The 20,328-nt window shown below is 35.0% G+C and overlaps 1 protein-coding gene across 1 annotated transcript in view; it reads left to right on the top strand.

Annotated features, from left to right (window-relative positions):
• Positions 1 to 20,328, top strand: part of LOC131030876 (exosome complex exonuclease RRP44 homolog A) — a 158,865-nt gene that overhangs the window by 55,351 nt on the left and 83,186 nt on the right. Inside the window, exons 13-15 of the mRNA XM_057961821.2 lie at positions 5,865 to 5,990; positions 6,127 to 6,179; positions 19,416 to 19,522. Coding sequence (XP_057817804.2) covers positions 5,865 to 5,990; positions 6,127 to 6,179; positions 19,416 to 19,522 — 286 coding nt within the window. The remainder of the gene's footprint in view (positions 1 to 5,864; positions 5,991 to 6,126; positions 6,180 to 19,415; positions 19,523 to 20,328) is intronic.

Below are 20,328 nucleotides of genomic sequence, written 5' to 3'. Positions count from 1 at the left end.
CTTAGAAGTCAGTTAGGGGTTGTCCCTCTTCATGAAGTTAGTTGAACATGATGTTGACTGCATCAGTCCCTGAATCACTTGCAGAATTTTACAAGGGTTGATGTAGAAGTGGATGTACTGCACAGGGGGAGCATCAAGTTGTAGTATGTTGTTGATGCATAGTGAAAATTTGACATTGCATGTTTTACTTTCAATTTGGCATTGCTGTCAAAGGGGGAGAAGAATTTTGTGATTATGGGAAGGAAAACCAGTGACAGACTGAAGAACGAGAGAGCATGTGAATACTTGGTAATGTAAACCAGGATTCCTATTTACAATCACAACAGCAAAGCAATGGTGTTGATATTTGTATTGCCATCAATGCCAAAGGGGGAGATTGTTGGCATTTGCATGAAGATTGCATTAATGATATGCTATGTTGTCATTGATGTCAATTGAACCGGTAATGATATTGCTGATATTGTTGTTATTGTTGATATTGTCTTGTAACCGGTAGGAAGAACTTTGTGAAGGATATTGTAAATGGGTATGTAAGTTTGTGAGTTGAACCGGTAACCGGAGTAAAAGGTTAAACCCTTTCTATGTTATGTAACCGGTAAACCCTACCAGTTGTTTTTGTTAAACCCTAACTGATTAAGGTTGTTGAATTGGTTATGTTGGTTTATGATCTGATGTTGAGCGGTAATGATGGTGACACGTAAGGTCATTGTATGAAGACAAGGTCAATTGTTTGTTTGTCTAGGGAATGAGCAAAGTGTATTGCATCTAATGCAAAGCGCGTGATGAGTTACTGAGCTCGATGAAGTGGTAATCAAGGAGCGGTTGAGGTTTTCTTGACTAATGTGTTGAGATTGCTATGAAATCCAACGGTCATGCTTGTACGACTTGTTTGTAATCTCGATGAGAGGATTAGATTTTTGTTGTGTTACTGACCTAATTGATTTGTATTTAAGGTCGTTGAAGTTGTTTTGTTTAGAGTTGGCAAGAGTTGGTAGAAATCAGTTGAGTGTGTGGTTGCCTAACCAGAGAATGAGTTTGCAGTTTGAGTAAAGGTAGATAGAAGCTTAAATGGATTTGATCAAGCAAGTGTAGTGCTATTCAGACAGATCAAGAAACTCCTGTTGTTTTCTAACAATTACAACAAAATTGAAATCTCCTAACCGGGTAAGCTCTAACAAGCTTGGTTACTTATTAAATCCTCTTACAAGGTGGTCCATTAGATTGGATTTTCAAATCCTCTACTGAGGTTACTCCTTATAGGGTATTTGCTTCTAACAAGGCATTTGTAGTCAATCCCTTAACCGGGTGATTCCTAACAGGATCAGTTCTTAACAGGACTTTTGTAAAAGCTTTAACAGGCTTGGCGCCTAACAGGGCGAACTTCAGAGGAGTTCAAATATTATCTTGTGAGTCCCATCTCACCGTGGTTTTTACCTATTTGAATTTTCCACGTATAAATACTTGTGTCATGTGGTGAATGTTTTTGTGGTTATGATCTTATGGTTGATTTGATTAACTACTTAATTATTTCTGATAAGGCATGATAACCGGAAGCATTGAGAAATGAAGCATTGGCATATGATAAAGCATTTGGATGTTTACAAGTTAAATGTTGTTTACTGTTAAGTTGCTGTAACAGTCAACCCACCCCCCCAGTAATCTACCGGATACTTATTCTTTCATCATACCATCAAAATTTTGGTCCATCACATGAAGGTGAAGTTCACAATTTCTAGGTGTCTATTGCTAAATTAGTGGAATGGATAGAAAAGGAAAAGAAAACTAAAGATCAATTGAAACAACAAGTACAAGTTTTGACTTCTTATCTTAAGGCAATTGTTGATTCATCCTCTATGCCTATAGATATGGTTCTGACTTATACAATTCCCCTTTCCAAGAGTGTCATTGAAGAAGAAGTCATGGAGAACATTTGCAGAAAGCAATCTTGTGGGAGAGAAACTAGAGAATGGATAGATTGAATGAGAGTAGATGCCATGATTTTCATTGAGAAAGTTGGAGAAATTTATAAATAGGCAATTGTTAAGGAAGAAAATATTACAAAAGAGATAAGAGATGCTGAAAAGGAAGAATCCACTTGGTAGGAAGTTGCAGATGACCTTTATAAACTAATCAAAATTGACAATAACATTTTGATCAGCCAAAACATCTTCTCCTAGGCTGAAGATAATCAATGCAAGCTATGGATAACAAGCATAGAATGGAAGATCATGAACTATAGAAAAGTCTTGCCAGAACAAGAAAAAGTTTTGACAATTTGTGAACGAGTAAAACTCAATATTCAAAACAAGCTTCTCTCAATTACTTGAGATTCAACAGTATTGGAAGGAATCCAGGACATGGATATTCAAGCTATAAAAAACAACTTCCAGAGTGTGGTTAATGTGGAATTGTTTAATGGACATGCATCCGGTGTAGAAGTTGTGAAGAAAATGAGCAATATCTCGACCTCACTCGATGTTTGCAGCAGTTAGGTATCCAACTATATTCAGGAATTGATGGATGTTTAGGAAAATAGCTCAATTTAGAAAGTAAGGAAAAGTAGTGTGATTGCCCTAAAGAATAATGTCATGGTCTAGGCAATGACAGCATTTAGGAGTCTCAACAAGGCACAATCATCTTCATGTCAAGGAAGTGGGGTTGCAATGCTAGATACTACTTCAAAAAGTGTTAAAGACGGATCAAATGCGGAAAAAGGAACTCCTTATTTAATAGTTTTTGTTATTAAGTAAAAAGGGTCAAAGTCATATGTTTTATTGGTTAATTCATTTTGTAAAAAGTGACTTTGATAAATGTTTGTGAAAAGGACATGAAATAAGCTTTATTTTGGTAAAAGTCAAGAGTTTATTAAACTTGATTAAAGCTTCTTTTATTTTTCGTAAATTAAAGGTAGTCATGAAGTGTGTTTCCAGGGTAGTTATGAAGCAGTTGCTGAAGCGGAGTCTATATATATCAAGATGGTATGCATTGTAAACGACTTTTTTTTGGTTTTTCATGAAAGGAGACATAAGGGATTTTTGGTTTGTATAAACCTCAAAGTAATGAAATAGAGTTTTGGATGTGCATCCATTATGTTTTTCTGAATATTATTATTAGTCTCTTGTGGGTTATGGACTAATAACGTGCTTTGTATCTCATATTCTCATTCGTGAAAGCTATAGTTAGACAAGGATTGAAGTATTTGTTTGAAATATTTGTTCGTTTCGTGGTACTTCGAGATGAATATGTTCATGTGTGAAGTTTATGTTCATCACTGAGTTGATAATGTTAAAGATGATAGCTTCGGTCAGATAAATATGATCATGAATGAGACTTACATCATTAGAATACTTCATATATGTATACCAATATACATAGTAATAATCATTGAGTTTATTATTACTAAGTATATTAATATAGAGACATATTCTTTTCATGAATAAACTAAATCTGATTAAATGATCTAATGGTTGATCATATATCAATCGTCATCTTCCTAGTGTAAAATATGTGATCATGTATGATCCATACCCTGTTGATAGAGTGTATCGACTATCTTTTTCGATCCACCATAAATCGATAATGTGTATCGATTTATCTTAATCGATAATGTATATCGATTAACTGATTCTTCAGTTTAACATACCGATTGTGAATCGATTGTGTTAATTGAATAGTTAACCACCGATTATGAATCGGTATTTATTTGTTTGTAATGGCAAACGGTTTGTTAATGCCACCAATTATGAATCGGTATTTGTTTATAATAACAAACGGTTTGTTAATGCCACCGATTATGAATCGGTATTGGTAATATTAAATGGATAGACATATCGGTGGAGAGACATGTCTCCACACGTGTGGAGACATGTCTATCCATCAATGTGCCTCCCCATTTAGATATATATAATTCACAAACAGATCGATGAAGGTTGTACCTTGGAAGATCGATCTTATTCTCAACACAACGATATTTGTGATATAATCAGCAGTACTTGAAGCATTGTCAAAACTTAGGAAATCAATATACTTTGTGGACATACTATCTCCCTTCATACTTGCAGCAACCTGCAAGATTCATAGGTTAGTGAGATCATCAATTGTGAGATAATAAAATTAAAAGATACCTCTGTTTTATCTACTAAGAAATCTAATCTACATTAACAGATAAGCGTATGCTTTAATCTTTGTGATGGAATTTACTTGCTACTAAAACTGACAATAACATTTGTATATTTGTTATTTAAGGTTTTTTATCTTTCTTTTATTTAAGTTTTCTTTTCCTCTAAGCACTTTTTGGTTAAAAGTACATTTCAAAAATCAAAATTATTATTATAGGTTGTTGCTCTTCTGCGATCTATCCAACTGTTGGCACATGTTGTCACTTCCCATTGGGTGAGTCTTATAAATTTTGAAGTGACAAATCCGTTTACCAACATACCCCAACATTTGAATCAATAGCATAAAGTCTTCTCCAAGTAGACTTTGGCCATATGCGGGGGTTATTGTTTCTTTTAGGGGAAAATTTATCATGATGGTCGAATAGTGTTTTGTAATCATTTGTACTAGTTTGGTAATAGTTGAAAAAAGACAATTTTTTATTAGATGGATGGCCCCGATGGCTGTTAACTTTGTGATAATCTACAAAAAAAAAAAAAAAATAATTAATCTATCGGTGAAAAATATTATTCCTAGAAGGGCTCATTCTCATTCATGGTGGTACAATTTTAGGTGTAATCATACTTGGACAGCAACATGATAGCATTGTTGTTCTTGTGTACATTCAATCCTCTCCTATGGCTTTTTATTTTTCTTGCATTTAGGTTATAATTAGGGTTAGTGTTATGGTTCACTTAGAGTTAGGGTTTTGTTAGGGTTAGGGTTAAATTAGGGTTATTAGAGAAATCTTTGAGTTAGGATTAGAGTTAAATTATAGTTAGGGTTTTATTAGGGTTAGGGTTCATGTCTAATTAGGGTTAGGGTATATATACATATACATTTACATCTACATAGATATACATATATACATATACACATACATATATATACACACACACACACACATACACATACATACACACATAGATACACATAGATACATAGATACATATGCATATGCTAACAATTATTATATATATATATATATATATATATATACACACATAGATACATATACATAGATACATATGCATATGCTAACAATTATAATATATATATATATATAGTTAGCAATGAAACCTTGAATACATATCTTATGGGGTTGCACTTGTGAAATAAGTTAAGAACCCTTTTGAAGACTTAGTTTTCCTGCAAAATGATTTAAGCGAAGTTATTATGAGGAGTTACAAGAAAAATAGATAGGGCATGAGATTAATTGAAAATGTTATCTGTAGGAGAGATTAGCTAATTTCTACAATATCATTAATCACAATAAATTATGAGTATTCATTTTGATTGCATCCTAAAAATAAAGTCAGCCCTTACAAAAAAAAGTCATTCTTTACAGAGATCTCAAAATTTAAATAATTCCTCGTCTTAGTAAGTTTACTGAAGCCATGTTTATGAGCGACTATAGATCCTTGCTACCAACAAATTGATGCAGTAGATGATATCTCATTGAGTCTTATGGTTTAGCCTCTGATATCATGTTTTGATGTCAAGTTTTAGGTGTGTATAGCACTAAACAAACGCACAATTACAGATTGTTTTGGTGGTTTTGAAGTTTAATATTTTTAGCATTTTACCTGTTCTGTTTGTGACTCTTGGTTGATGAGCAGGTAGGGTAAGAGCACAAAGCCTTTTTTGGTTTTGTTTGAGCTTTGGTGATTTATGGTTGAATTTTCTTTGACAAGAAATATGATAAATAGATATTGCTGATGTCACAAGCTTTGTTCACCCTGGTACACCTCTTGATGAAGAAGCTTCAATGCGGGGTACATCTGTTTACTTGGTTGAGCGTAGAATAGATATGCTCCCAAAACCACTCACTGAAGGTAGGAAAGACATTAAATGGGAACATCTTTCTAATGTATACAAATGATTAGCAAATGCAGAGTTTGGCTATAAGCTGAGATAGGTGCAAATGATCTGTTTGAATGGCAATGATTTAATGTTTCTTGTAACTGGCAGACATATGTTCACTGCGCTCTGATGTGGAAAGAATGGCCTTTTCAGTGGTTTGGGTAAGGAAATTCCTTTATTATATTCTTTTGCTATTGGCCTTTTCTGTGCTTGGGTAAGGGGCCGCCTTTAGTATATTCTTTTGCTATATGAAGTGATAGGGGTTCTGCCATTGTACATAAATTTGTGTGTTAAAACATGAGTGAGACAAGTTGATTAGGCATGAAGTTTTTGATTTTTTTACAAGGTTTGCTTAGGTTATTATTCTTCTATTTTAACAAGGTCATGAAAATATCTTTAATTTAGGCACTATTTGAATTTCAAAGATTAAATATGGAATCTTCTTTGGTACTGTCTTTTATTGAGTTATATTCATTATAGTCTTTCCGAGTGGTCTGGCATTGCTGAGCTTGACTTGGTTCTCCAGTAAAATGAAGAGAGTCAACTCTTTGCCTAGTTATTTATAAGTTTTAAAGTAGTTAGGAAATGGTGACACAAATAGGTAGAGGAATTTGTTATTAGTTTGATGAGATTGTTTTATTTTGCATTTGGTTAACTCTTTGCCTCTCAACTCATCCTTGTCAGGTTTGCGGGGTCATTGTCATGTCTACATCATGTGATTTTGTCTGTCATAGGCCTTAACAGCTTTTTCTATGAATGTTATCTCAGCCAAATCTAATGTATGAAGGGCTGCAAGAACTCAGAGGTTTAGAAACAATTTGTGTGAATGTAAATAGAGACAAGACACATTTTTAATATGTATTTTCTCGAGTATAGTTGTGGCTAATTAAAGTTTCCAGAGCAAGAAGCTCCAAGCATTAAATTACATTGTCTAATTTATGTTTAAAATTTGCTAATTTGATTTGTGAATTAGAATGATGATAGATTTTTTATGATGAATCTCATTATTGATAATTGATTGTTAACCCATGTTAGCTGGTTGATGGATTTAGGGGGCAATCAAATTTGATGCCCTAATTTAGTGACCATATAAGAATAGGAAGCAAGTATAAAATTGAAGTGTGATCTTTAAGGAAATTTACTGTTTATCTTGGTAAATCTGTTGCTGTAAAGAACACTGGATGTAAGAGTTGTTGATCAATACTACAGTAGCCCAAGGATCACCTGCAACCAAGACATCCTTCTACAGAAGAGAGAAGCAATGGAAATGCTATGAAGCCAGAAAAATCAGTAGATTCAAAATGAAACTGGTAATGATGAAACCCTTGTTACAAAAACAACGATGAAACTTGAGGATATACTAAGATCATGACAAGTGTCTTAATCCTACAATAATATACATTAAAATTAATTGACCTAAGCAAGCTTAAGTATGTAAGTGTGAATAGGACTTAAGGAGAAACTAGCTAGGTAATATACCATCTTCACATCAACACCCCCCTTAAGTGTAACATTGGGAGTCTAATATTTTTCAAAGATGCAAGAATGCATGGATGGACAGATGCGTTTCGGTTAAAAGGCCATGTCAATTACCCATGTACAAACATATCTCGTACAAGTGAATTAAAGTTTTAGGAAAAAAATCTTTTCCCTAAGAAAAAAGATGCAAACAAACATTTACTAGTGAAAGAAGGAAAAAAAGACTCAACATGACCCCTAAGGACTACTTTTGTCACCCATGGACAATCAATGTTTTCAATATAGGAAAGAAAGAGAAAGACCATGTAGGCTCCCCACAATGTATTCCGAACAGTGTTCCTCCCCTTGGAAAGAAATGATACCAAGTATAGATACAGGATGTTTGATGATGTTGTCTTTGATCTCTGCTCAAGTGTTGCCTTGTTGGTATGAAAGTATGACACAATCAAATCAAATGCAAGCCCAATAAATGAAGAAGGCGACAAGCTAGGACCATGTGCAAATTAGTGAAGAACAAGATCTTAATCAAAGATGGTGTGACAACATTAATCATGGGACTGTCAGTAAAGAGGAAGTGGATATCCTCAAGTGTCTCTTAAATTTGCAATATGGGATTCACAAAACAAATTAGTCGTCATCAAAATGTACCAAAATGGGAAGACTCTGAAGTACATGCTGCAAAGAGTGACTCAAAGCAACAAGAGATAGTCATATCTCAATGTATGCCATCCAACTAAATTGGTCATCTCACGATAATGTCTCCACACAAGATGTTAGAAAATGGACACCTGAAGATGAATTAGTCAATGCTGGAACGTGAGAATCCTTGGCCTTAGGATAGTGAGTCATACATAAAGAAGATGAAGCCTCTAAATCTGGATTTGGGATCATAGAAGCCAAAGAATAAATAGTTATATATTTAAGAGGAGGAGCAACAAGGGAAGCCTAACCGTCATCACAACTATCAAGACCTGTCAGTTAGTCAAGCTGTTATCTGTATTATCGTCATCATCTAAGAAGGTTGTCCATACAAGATCATCTAAGAATGGTGTAATGTCCCCCTTTTATGATTTTTGTTTTCTCTGATTTTTCTGAATCACACAGCTCTGGAACAGCAACTAAACTCGTAATACAAATGCTAATTGCAACTACCAAGTTGGAAACTTCACAAAAATCTTAAATAGCTTTTAAATCACATTTAGATTTGATTAGAAATCAGCAATATTGATTTTTTCAGAGTAGCCAGAAACTCCTGTGACCCTCCTTGGGCGTGCATATCCCCGTATCCAAAACAGATACGTATCCAATACAGCCTGGATACACGTCAGATACTGTACTTACGCATACCCAAAAAACCTTGATTTCCAACTGAGCCAAATACTATGTAATGCTATTTATGCATATTGTAAATTTTTAAATCAACTTTTAACTATTTCTGTGGCAATTATGTGTCTATATTTCTTTTGAAGTAATGAAAAATCTCCTCTAATAACTTAGAAAATTGTGTTAAATATATGTGTGTGTTTTTTATGAATGTCATATCCAGTCGTATCCATATTGGGGGTTGTAAAATTTGCCGTATCCGTATCTGATACTGTATCCATGCCCATGCAACTTTGGATTTTTTTTTTGGTAGGTAAATAGCAGCTAGGGGGCTGCACCCATTAGACTAAAGTGAAAAGTTTTAACAACAGCTCATGGCTGGAAGCCACCAAAGCCCATTTGTTAGGCTCCAATAATACATCAGATAAACAGACATAATACAACCTCTAAACAAGAAACCCTTTAACTGAGCTAAGCACAAAACCACTGTCCTCAAAGGAAAAATCTAGATATTTGCTCCGCATTTTTTATGGGAGCGAAGCTGCATGTTGAAAGTAGTGTCATTTTTCTTCCTTTTACTTTGCACTACTGTCCAAGAACCTTCTTGAGCCTGCCGGCTGATTACCTCCTCTGCTTTCCCAGCGGAATTTTTGCAGCCTCTGAGAGATGAAGATCTAGAGCCCTCCTCAACCGCAGCCATCCCCACCACCAGAAGCACAGAAGCCTTAACTCCGATCTTCCTCGAAGGGGGAGAAACCACAGAAGACCTCAGTGTGTGCTGTGATTTCATTGGAGGGTCAACTGAATTTCTTAGATCTGAGTCTTCAATTGGCTGGGCAGAGCTCCTTCGAGGGAACAACTCCTCCCATATCATTGCCCCCCCAATTAACAGGGGCACCAACCATCTTCTCCGAATCACACTGGCATTGCATTTTGAAGCCTTGTGTGGACCATCCCCTCGTAATTTCTGAGGCTCATTGATGGTCTCTCCAACTTGATCTGAATCCTCCTTTTCAACTGAGTAGTGATGAGGAGAGATATCTTTCCACCACGATGCTTGACTATCTTTCCTCTGTTTGGCACGTTGGGCTGCCAAATCAGCATTTTTGATTTTATTTAATTGCTAGATGAGAAAAAACGATGACAACACTAATATGTAAATTGGAAAATGAATTTTCAGAATTACTACTTTCCCAAATCAACCCACAAGTGAACAACGAGGATGTCATGTAATATGACTACTGATAAAGCACTTTAAATGATTTACTAATGTTCTCAAAGCCAGATACAACCTTTTGTTAACTGGGGCAACACCTTACATGACTGATGTAACCTTCTAGAATGCTGGAATAGAATTTTATATGAATGATGTCACGTGGAGAATGATTGCTGATGGCTGGAAATGATGTAAAACAGTAGCTGTATAACTGCTTTTAGGGCTGGGATTGACTGATTTTACTCCTCCAAAGGTAGTGCTTCACTACAGTTGAGTGGAAATTGTCCTAAACAATTCAAGCGGACACTTTTTGATGTACAGTAACTCTTCAAAGTCTTGAAAAACAATGTAGAAATCCTCAAATATGATGGGCAACACTGTAGCAGCAACTTATAACCCTCCAAATAATTAGATCTTCAACAAATCACTATAGCAGCAACATATGACCCTCCAAATGATGAAGTCTTCAACAAATCATTGTAGCAACAATGTAGCAGCAACATATAAGCCTCCAATGATGAAATCTTTAGCAAATCACTGTAATGACGCTGTAGCGGCAACATGCAGACTTGAAAAAGTTTTCAAATCTTCAATGAATTAGCACATTTGTGATTTATGGACGGAATCTACAATGTCCCCTTTTTGAAATAGGATTTAGTAATAAATTAAATTATAAAAATAAAAAATAAAATATAATATAATATAATAAAAAAATAATTAAGTTTAATGAATGGTCAAAAGGCATGAAATGCAAAGTTGTGTCTCCCTCAAACATGAGATATAAAAGGGAGATCGTTTCATTTGAGAAGGACATCCATGATTCCATTGATCATCTGACAGTCAATTCAGAGCAGAAATTCAGAATGACACTCAGCAATAAAGGAATCCAAGAGATTGGAAAATGATTTAATATTATATGAATTTATGAATCAACTCTCATTTGAACTCTTAATTCAACTTAGTTGCTATGTGTAATGTATATGATGAATGATTTATCAATGTTATCCTAAGTTGCCGGTTTCGGTTCGGGCTCGGGTTCGGCAAAATTTTTTTTGGGGTTCTGGGTTCGTTAGTACCACAACATATAAAAATAAAAAATATATGCATATATGCAGCAGTTGTTAAGTTCAAAATACACCACTATGCTAATAGTCAAATAACATAGCAAAATACACCATCATATATTAAAGTTATAGTTCCAATAACATAGCAAACCATTAAATACACCACCATATTATTGTTTTAGTTCAAAAATAATAATGTCAAGCTACAACAATCAGCTATCACTGATCAAATATCATATGGGTCGTTAAAAATATCATCATCATCCTCCATATACTGTGGTAGATTAGAAGAACCACCAACAGCGCCACGAGGAGTGGCACTGGCATTGGCATTGGCAGTAGCAGTAGCATTGGCAGCGGTACTAGCATAGCCAATCTCATGATCAATAGGTAGCTCATGGTCATCAAGTCCAAGTGCATCAAGGTAGGCAATTGACTCATCCAATTCTGCATGTTTTGGATCAATATCCGACTGCTTTGTCTCCCCTTCTTTGTAGGCATTTTCTTTGTGTGTGATGAGACACAAGTTTGAATGTACAAAGACCAAGTCCTCCGCCTTTTTGGAATGTAGTCTATTGCGCTTTATTGAGTGGATAAAGGAGTATGTGCTCGAATTCCTCTCGGATGAAGATGAACTAGCAACCTATCAAGATTTTGAAATTAGAGAGTTAAATATAAGCAAGATAGAAGTTTTTTTTAATAACTAAGAGTCTAAGAACTTGTGATAAAACTTAGATGGCAAGAGGTTGTAGGTTCTGGTATATCTCTCCATGGAAGTACCACCAACTATGAGCAGGAACCTTATTCTTGTCCCAAAGGTCTTCAAGACCACAATCATTTGTGCTTGAAAAACTCATGAATTCAGTCCTCACCTTGGGCTGTAGGTCTTGGGGAAAGAGTCTACAAATGGCTGCCTTGTACCTTTGAGCAACTTCGGGATCTCTATAAGGGGCAACTCTTGTCTCACTCTCTTGAAGGATTTGCTGACTATAATACTTCTGGCTCAATGCAGCGGGAAGGAGTTTCAATGGAGTGGTCATTTTGTTCCATCTCTCCACAGTGATTTGTTGAATTTGTTTGAATTTTTTTTCTTCTGGATCTCCCTCTCTCTTGCATTTATGATGACTTTAATCCTCTCAATCATTGTGTCGATGCCATCATATACCTCATCCAAACAAGGCCTATCCATGTCAGTGTAACATATCATGCTCAATATAGGCTCAGCAAACTTAATGAGGTACTCTAACATTATCCCACTAAGAGTCATCTAGTATCATCCTCTTAATGTTTTCTACCCTTGTAGTGCTAGATTGCTTCCATATGCTCCAATTAGGGCTGATTACCACACTAGTGAGTGCCTCAAAAACCTTCACAAGTTGTCTCAACACAAGTGTGTTGGAAGCAAAACGGGTCGTAGCAACCTATTTCAAAATCAAAATAAGAAAAAATTAAAATTAAAATTAAATTAAAAAGTTTACTAAACATTTTTATTATTTAACTAAATCTAAAATTAACTTACCTTCAACAACTCCAATCTCGAGAGTTACCTAAATATGCCTTGTGACATATGGTAGTTAGTGATAAACATTTGGATGTCCTCAGCCTCAGCATACATCTCTTTGATCCAATCAACCTTTTTGGCAATTTTTTGCAGCATTAGGTTGAGTGAGTGGACCGAATAAGATGTCCAAAAAATGTGTTGATACCGCTCCTCAACCAATAACCCAACTGTCCTACAATTTTGGGCATTGTCTGTTACCACTTGAATAATATTTCAAGGGCCAATTTCCTCAATGGCTTGGAAAAGAATATTAGCTATGAATGGATTGTCCTTCACCTGCCCTTCACAATCTACTACTCTAAAAAACATTGCCCCTTTAGGGGACACTGCAACAACGTTGATCAATGGGTGATTTCTTGTATTTTTCCTTCCATCAGATGGACATCCCTTTTTCAATCCATGAATCCTCGATGGGTTTGAAGGAGTCCTCTACATTTTTCATCTCTTTCTCCAATAAGGAAGTACACACCTTCTCATAACATGAGCCCTTGAACCCCTTTGGAGCCTCATTAATTGATCTTACCATTTTTTTCCAATAAGGTGAGTGAACAACATTAAATGCCAATCCATTAGCATATATGTATCTAGCTCTGTCTTGCTCAACAATCTATCTACTCTCATTGTGAAATGATGTTTCCAATGGACCCTTTGCTCTCATCTGTGACAAAATAGGTTGTTGTTGAGGTATAGACAAGAATGGATGGCCCTCTATATAAACAAGATTGAGATGTGATGAAGAGGCCATTGATCCTTTCTTACTCTTACTCTTACTGTTTACCAAAGGATGAGAAGATTCTTTCCTAATTGCTTTGTCTGCTTTTCTTTGCTCTTTTATATTTGCCAATTCTTCTAACTCTACTAGAAGATGTTTACCTTTTGGCTGTCCTGGATAATATTTGATGCATTTTTGAGGGATAAAGCACAAATGTGGCTTTCACTCGACTGTACGAGCTCTTGTATGGTTCTTTGCAATGAGAACAAATCCAAAGAAAACCTTCTCCACCTGGAAGTTGTTATACCATTTCCACATATTTCCAAAGGGGAGAGTTTGGGTCCGCTTTAAAATGGGGTTCATTCTGAGCAGTAGAAGCACTTGCCATTGTACAAACCAAAATGAAAAAATTTAAAGTAAAACAAAACTAGAGAGTTATTTCAATTTGTAAAAAATGCAAGGAAAATTTTTAAAAAAAGTAAAGAGCAACAAAAAATGTACCTCTTTTGTTGAAATCTTCCTCATCAATGTCTTTGAGAACAAATCTACACTTGCAACCACATAGGAGTAGCACAAGGACTAGGTAGGAACAAGCAACAATCAATCTTCAACTCTCCTTGAGAAATGGCAAGCAAAAAATGAAGTTTAGCAATGGAGCAAAGAAGTTATTTTTCTCATTCTATTGTGCAAAAATGAAGCTGGTTTTACCTTTTTAGTGTTTTAAGTCATCAAATTAGGGTTGGGGGGTCGAATATGCCTTTTTGGCTTTAAAAAATGATTTAAAAAGGTCATTTTCTTTTTACTTTTGTGTCAAATTCTTCTCAAGTTTTGCGAAAGTGGCCAAAATTCTGCCTGGGTTCTTTTGGGTTTGGCAGGGAAAGAACCCACAGGGCATATGTAGGACCCTGGTCAGACCCAGGAAGAACCAGCCCAGACCAGGACCCAAGGGAAACCAGCCCAGGACCTGGGTTTCCATGCAAGGAACCCGGCAACTTCGATGTTATCATATGAATATTTGAAATTTCTGTATAAATTATAAATTTTCTGTCCCCAAAAATGGCAAAAAAAAAAACTGTCTCGGAAACCCGTTTCCTCACCCCCCCCCATCCCGTAAACTTGGGTAACATAGTTTCAAACACATTTTAAATGCATTTTATGTGATTTAAATGCGAAAAATTGTTGAAAATCATAGTCAATGATTTTTTAAAAAGATGCTATTTTTTCGGGGGTAAATAATGTTTGTGGGACCTTTTTGCAAAAATATAGGTAGGATCAAGATGTTTTCTTCTATGCTGATAGAATGTTTCAACAACATTTGGAGCAGCAAATTAGACACACCAATTTCTATTGAATGATAATCTAAGTGACAAGGGTGTGTGTATTTAGTGTTATTGTCTTTATCATCCATATAAGCGTTACTAAGCTTGTTCTCTCATTTGTTAAATTTATTCATGTTTCTACACATTTGTGTTCTAGCAAACCTTTTTTCTTATCAAATTAGATTACTTTCCACATTCCTAACTTATCCATTAATTGTATTTAACTTTATATTTCATTAATTATCCATTTTCATATTTTTTATATTTGGATTTTTAATTCGTACCTCTCATCTCATTTCCTCTCCCTCATTTTATGGCTATATCTCCACTCCAATTGCATATATTTCTCTTTTGGATTCATTGAGTGTGATTTGTAATGTCAACAAAAATACATTCATGGTTTGAACCAAAAGTTTGCATTACTTCTTCATGGACTATGAAAAATCATACCAACTATTCTTTTTCTGTCCGAAAGGGTTCCATCTTGTAGATATGTTGAAGTTAGTGAAGCGTGCAAGATGGCACTCACTAGAATCCTCCTTCAGGCAAATATAGAGGACATAGTTGTCGAGTTTGGGATTTCTATAGCTTCAAAATGTCACAACCTTAGAGCTCTACAAGATAAGTGCAAGAAGGTGCTTGTACACGGTGGTACCTTGATGGTCAATAACCTCTTTGCTTTGCAGATTGTTGCCATCAAAGTTCTATCATAGGTATGCAATTTTAATATGTTTAATTCTTTTTCTTCCTTTGGTAACTAAAATTTTAATGTTGTATTGACTTTGTTTTAAACCTCAAGTTTGCAAGTTCGTCTATAGGTAAGCATAATTGGAGTGCATACTTCTTACCCATCGTTAACTGCATTTGTTTGACAATAAAAAAACTAGAGGAATTGTTGTATGCGCTTTTCAACTCGCACCCCCTTTTATAGAGGCAAAACAAATACAAGGAGGGAATGATGAGGAATTAGGATGTAGTGATTAAGCATCCTAACTTGGATGCTTTTGTTGCATAGCTTCTCTTGGTCTCAATAGAGGATGAGGGGCATGAAACTGCTACGTAGGACTTGCATAGTGTGGCTAGTGGGAATGGCATTGGAATTGCTTTTGATTCTAACAAACTAATTGATGATGTTGATGGTCTCGATGAAGAGCAACATAATATTTTAAATTAATTTTCCATTTGTAGTTGTGTTTTTGTTTTTAATTTGCCCCTTGCAGGGCAACATAAACAAAATGTAGTGTAAGTTAAAAAACTATCTTAAAATTAGAATTCGAGTTCCCAGATTACCACCTCCCTTAATTCTTGAATCATGGACCTCTCAAACCATTGGACAACTATCCATAGGCTCCATCATAAAGTTGTCTCATGACCTTCGTAAGGGAATGACTCCTGAGCTAATTGGGCAACCATCCATATTGAGCTTTATCATTAGTGGATTCCTTCTTGTCTTCAAAGAAGTCTTCTTTGAAATGCATAAAAAGCAACTTCTTTACCATTGTTAGCATCCAAAGGATCTTCAAAAATGGCTACATTAGCTTCCCTGATCTTTCCCTTGGGAACAATTATTTGTTTGATTTCCACAGTTCCAAGCTGCGTGACTCATTTTCTTGCAATAATAGCATTCTATCTCCTTTTTGTCTTTATCGGATCTTCTATGATATTGAGTATAATCCCTTCCTCAGTTTAAGAATTATCTTTTGTATCTCCTGCAATAATTCTCTTTTCTTCAGCTAGGAGAGTTGAAATCCTATCTTCTAGACTTTTAGAAGGAAGATGAGCAAGGGTAAAGATGACATTGCTGAATTTTCAAGGTAAACTGTTTAATAATTGGGTTTAGCATCCTCATCATTCAGTGTAGCATTGGCTTCTGCTAGTTGTCGAAGAAGAGATCTTAGATTGTTCATGTGGCTTGACATAGTGACTCCGTCAGTCATTGTGAACATGAATGATTGAAGCTTTAAAGAAAATTCTGCATTAACCAATGCCTGCTCCAAATGGTGTATTCAAATTCTCCCAACTTTCCTTAGATGGGTTAGCCAGATTTATATGATGTAAGTCAGAATCAGAGAGGGTAAGACCAATAGTGGATTTGGCTTTGTCATCTCTACTTTTCCATTCCAGTATTTTATTATTATAGCATCTATAGTAAGTTTCTCATTTCAATTTACTATTCCCCATAGTTTTTTGTACATCAATTGCATTTGAAATACATTTTCTAGATGTGAAAACTGAAGCCAGAATAATTTTCTAATTGAATTTCCATTTCTGGAAAATATAGAAGTCCAGACTCCAAATAATGAAAAAATGAAACCAAATAATGAAACTGAAAATTTTCAAATCCTAATACCTTCTTGTCGAAATTCTGTTTTTTAAGTAAAACTTTAGGACACTGGTCTGCATATAAACATCGCAGAAAATCTTTACCTCAGGTGTGAACCCTAGCTGCTCAACTGTTCCAAAAAAGGAAACCGTAGTTGGGATTAGCTCAGTTTGAACGCTTACCATGGATTGCTTTGCTCTAGCTGCTCAAGTGGACTAATAAAAGTTGGCATATGAATCCTGATTTTTGTCGAAAACATGGTTGTGATTTTAAAAAATATTTTTTTTTGCAATTTTTAAATAAAAATCTGTCATTGGTTATAGTGGAACTTGGTCACGATTTATAGAACTAGACTCCATTTGCCCTCTCTATCCCTGGATCCTTATTCTGCAAGTTTGTCAAAACCCTTCCTTTGCTGTTACGAGTCATGGGTTCTTGATTTTAAAAAAATGCTATTTTTTTGCAGAAAGGAACGATGATTCTAAAAACCTTACTGCCGAATTTTACATAGCAAAAAAGAATCTCCCATTCTTTTGTTGAACTGTCACAATTTTTGCAGAAGAAGCAGGTGCAATTTCTAATTATTTGATGTCCACAAAATCTCCTTGCAAATGGTTGCGATTTTTAACAACAAAAATTTTTCCACAATTTTTAGTTTGCAAACCTTTTCATGTGACCTACTCTAATACCATGTTATGAAACAAAATAGAACACAAAAAAATATTCTATTAGATTTGATTTGCAATTACATTGATGAACACCTCCTTATATAGAGTTTGGAGTGGAGATAAAAACAATGTACGAGAAATGCATGATAAATGTTCTAAAAATAATAAACTAATAATAAAAATAAACTAATCTAAATCAAGTTATTAAAGTGACTTTATTACAAAAGTAAGTCTTAATAAATCTCAAATACTCAATCATGGCTTGTACATGTCAGAAAAGTGGATCATAATCAAATTGAGCTTGGTGAAACTAAGAAGATATTTCACACAATCCCACAAGTCATTTGTTTAATATTCGCTGTTTCTTATTGTTGGACTGCCTCCATTTGGAGCAAAGTTAGTCAATGACCATGTTAGAAAGTGCCTTCCACACCTTCACAAGTAATCCCACGATAATTGTGTTGGAGTGAAATTAGGTCAGCAACATTTTGAAAATAAAAATCTAGAAATATTATGTTATGGCTTGGACTAAATACATACAAAAAATAAACCCAGAAATAATTCTAACACAGATTTATATTTTACATTTTTTTGTCTTTATGCAAATACATACATCAATGGAAAATCTACCAATTTTAAACTACTTATTGATTGTGCCCAGCATGCTCATCTAACTCCTTTTGAAGCTCCTAGACCCTTTGTAGTATGCCAACTGAACGAGTATTGGTCCTGATGACATGCTTGAGACTTTCATCTACAAGCACCTAGTTGCTGTAGCAGCATCCTCTTCTTTGAAAGAATAGTGAATGCTTGTTTTTGAAAGAGAACCCTTACCTTCTGTCGCACCACTTCTTATATTCTCCATGTCATGTGATCCTAAATCATTGGCAGTTAACTGGAATGTTCATTCTCAATTGCTAGTGCTACTGTTAACAGAAGCTGCTGACAGGCTGACTAACTTCACACCACTGCAAGAACTGACAGGAACTGAAAGCCTTATCTGTCGCCTAATTGAAAGTCACAAAGAATCAGCTGCTCCTAAGCTGAAGTAAATAGTCTTCTTATTCTCAGTCTTATACTTATACTAGTAGGACACTGACCCTATCTAACTGGTGATAGAACATTTGGCTGTACAACTGAAAGAGTCATTTGTTGTGCAACTGGTAGACACAGATACAACTGCTTTATAATTGAAGACTCAACTACAATATTCCAAAAACAGTCATTCCTGACTGAGAACTGAAAGTAACTTCAGACATAAATAATTGATACCCACTTGGCTATGGATTAAAAGAAAGTAGTGTACAAATCTGCCCTTTCTGGAATTGCTTGCTGGATGTTCAAATATCTCTGGCTTCTCTCAAGTAGCCAACAATTGGTCGTGCATATTTTATTAAGATCTGAAATAACTGAAATGCAACTCTTTTGCAACTTGCTATATTCTTGTTATCTTCTAAACTCTAATGTATCTCACAAATTGCAAAATAGAATTTAATTTCATTTTAGAAAATCATGCAAAGGACTTCGTTTGGCATTTAAGTAGATTTTGTGAAGTCTTTCAAAAGGAAACTACATAGTTTCCAAAGTTGGAAGGCTGTGAATTTGAATACTTTATTTATTATTCTCTTGTGGAAAAGATAATGTATAATTATACTTTTATAATTCTTGAGCATGTTTGTAAGCATCTTAAGTATTTTTATGTATCTCATCATCAAACTTGAATATGTTCCAGGAAATGACCCCCGCAGCTGAGATAGTTTGTGTAAGATTTACCAAAAGTGTTATCAAGTCATGCGCTGCATTGTCCTATGTTGAGGCTCAAGCACGAATGGACGACAGGTTTGCTGCAATATTCCTTCGCTTTGGGTTTTTATGCTTGGGTGTAGTGTGCATGCACACTCATGCACTCTCTCTCTCTCTCTTACACAAATCAACCTTTGCTGTTGGTCAAGAGACTATTCTTGTCCCGGTGGTTTAGGTTTTCTTGTTTATGAATTTTTATGTTAAGGAAAATAATTGTGATGAAGTTCTACTTTTATCCCACATGAAAAATAAAAAATGTGAACGAAAGTCTGTTTGGCTGTGGGCTAATGGTTGAGGTAGGACATTTTATGTGCAAATGACGAAGTTTCATGTTGCATTGGGCTTAGGGGCCTTTGTTTCTTTGTGTGTGCCAGGGGATGTGAGTTTACAATCCTTTTCCTTGATTCAATTTAAAAAGAATGAAGGAAAATTCATTGGGGAATAAATATTTTATGTAGTGGGTCAAAAAATATGAGAGCGATAATTTCCATGAAGTAGCAGACAGTGGTGAGTTCAACTGCTAATACATCCATTTCATGTAAAGGAATACCAATGCTTAGCATGACACTTCCTTCTCTGTCTATATGAAGTGAAATTTGTTACAGCTATGATATGGAAGATAGACGTAAATGGTATGCAAGTTTAAATGGACAACACCTTTTCATTATTACGAGAGTAATTGTAAAAAACTGAATGTATTTAGTATTTACAGAATGATCAATGGATCATTATAAAGAATTACAACAACGGTGTTTCTAAAAGGAAACAATCGTAAATAGAAACAAACTAATTCAAACTAATTATTTAAAAAATATTACATAATTGACCATTAACTAATAATA

The sequence above is a fragment of the Cryptomeria japonica genome, chromosome 10 (genome assembly GCF_030272615.1).
Source record: "Cryptomeria japonica chromosome 10, Sugi_1.0, whole genome shotgun sequence".
Lineage (NCBI taxonomy): Eukaryota > Viridiplantae > Streptophyta > Pinopsida > Cupressales > Cupressaceae > Cryptomeria > Cryptomeria japonica.
This window is presented reverse-complemented; position numbering and strand designations above follow the sequence as displayed.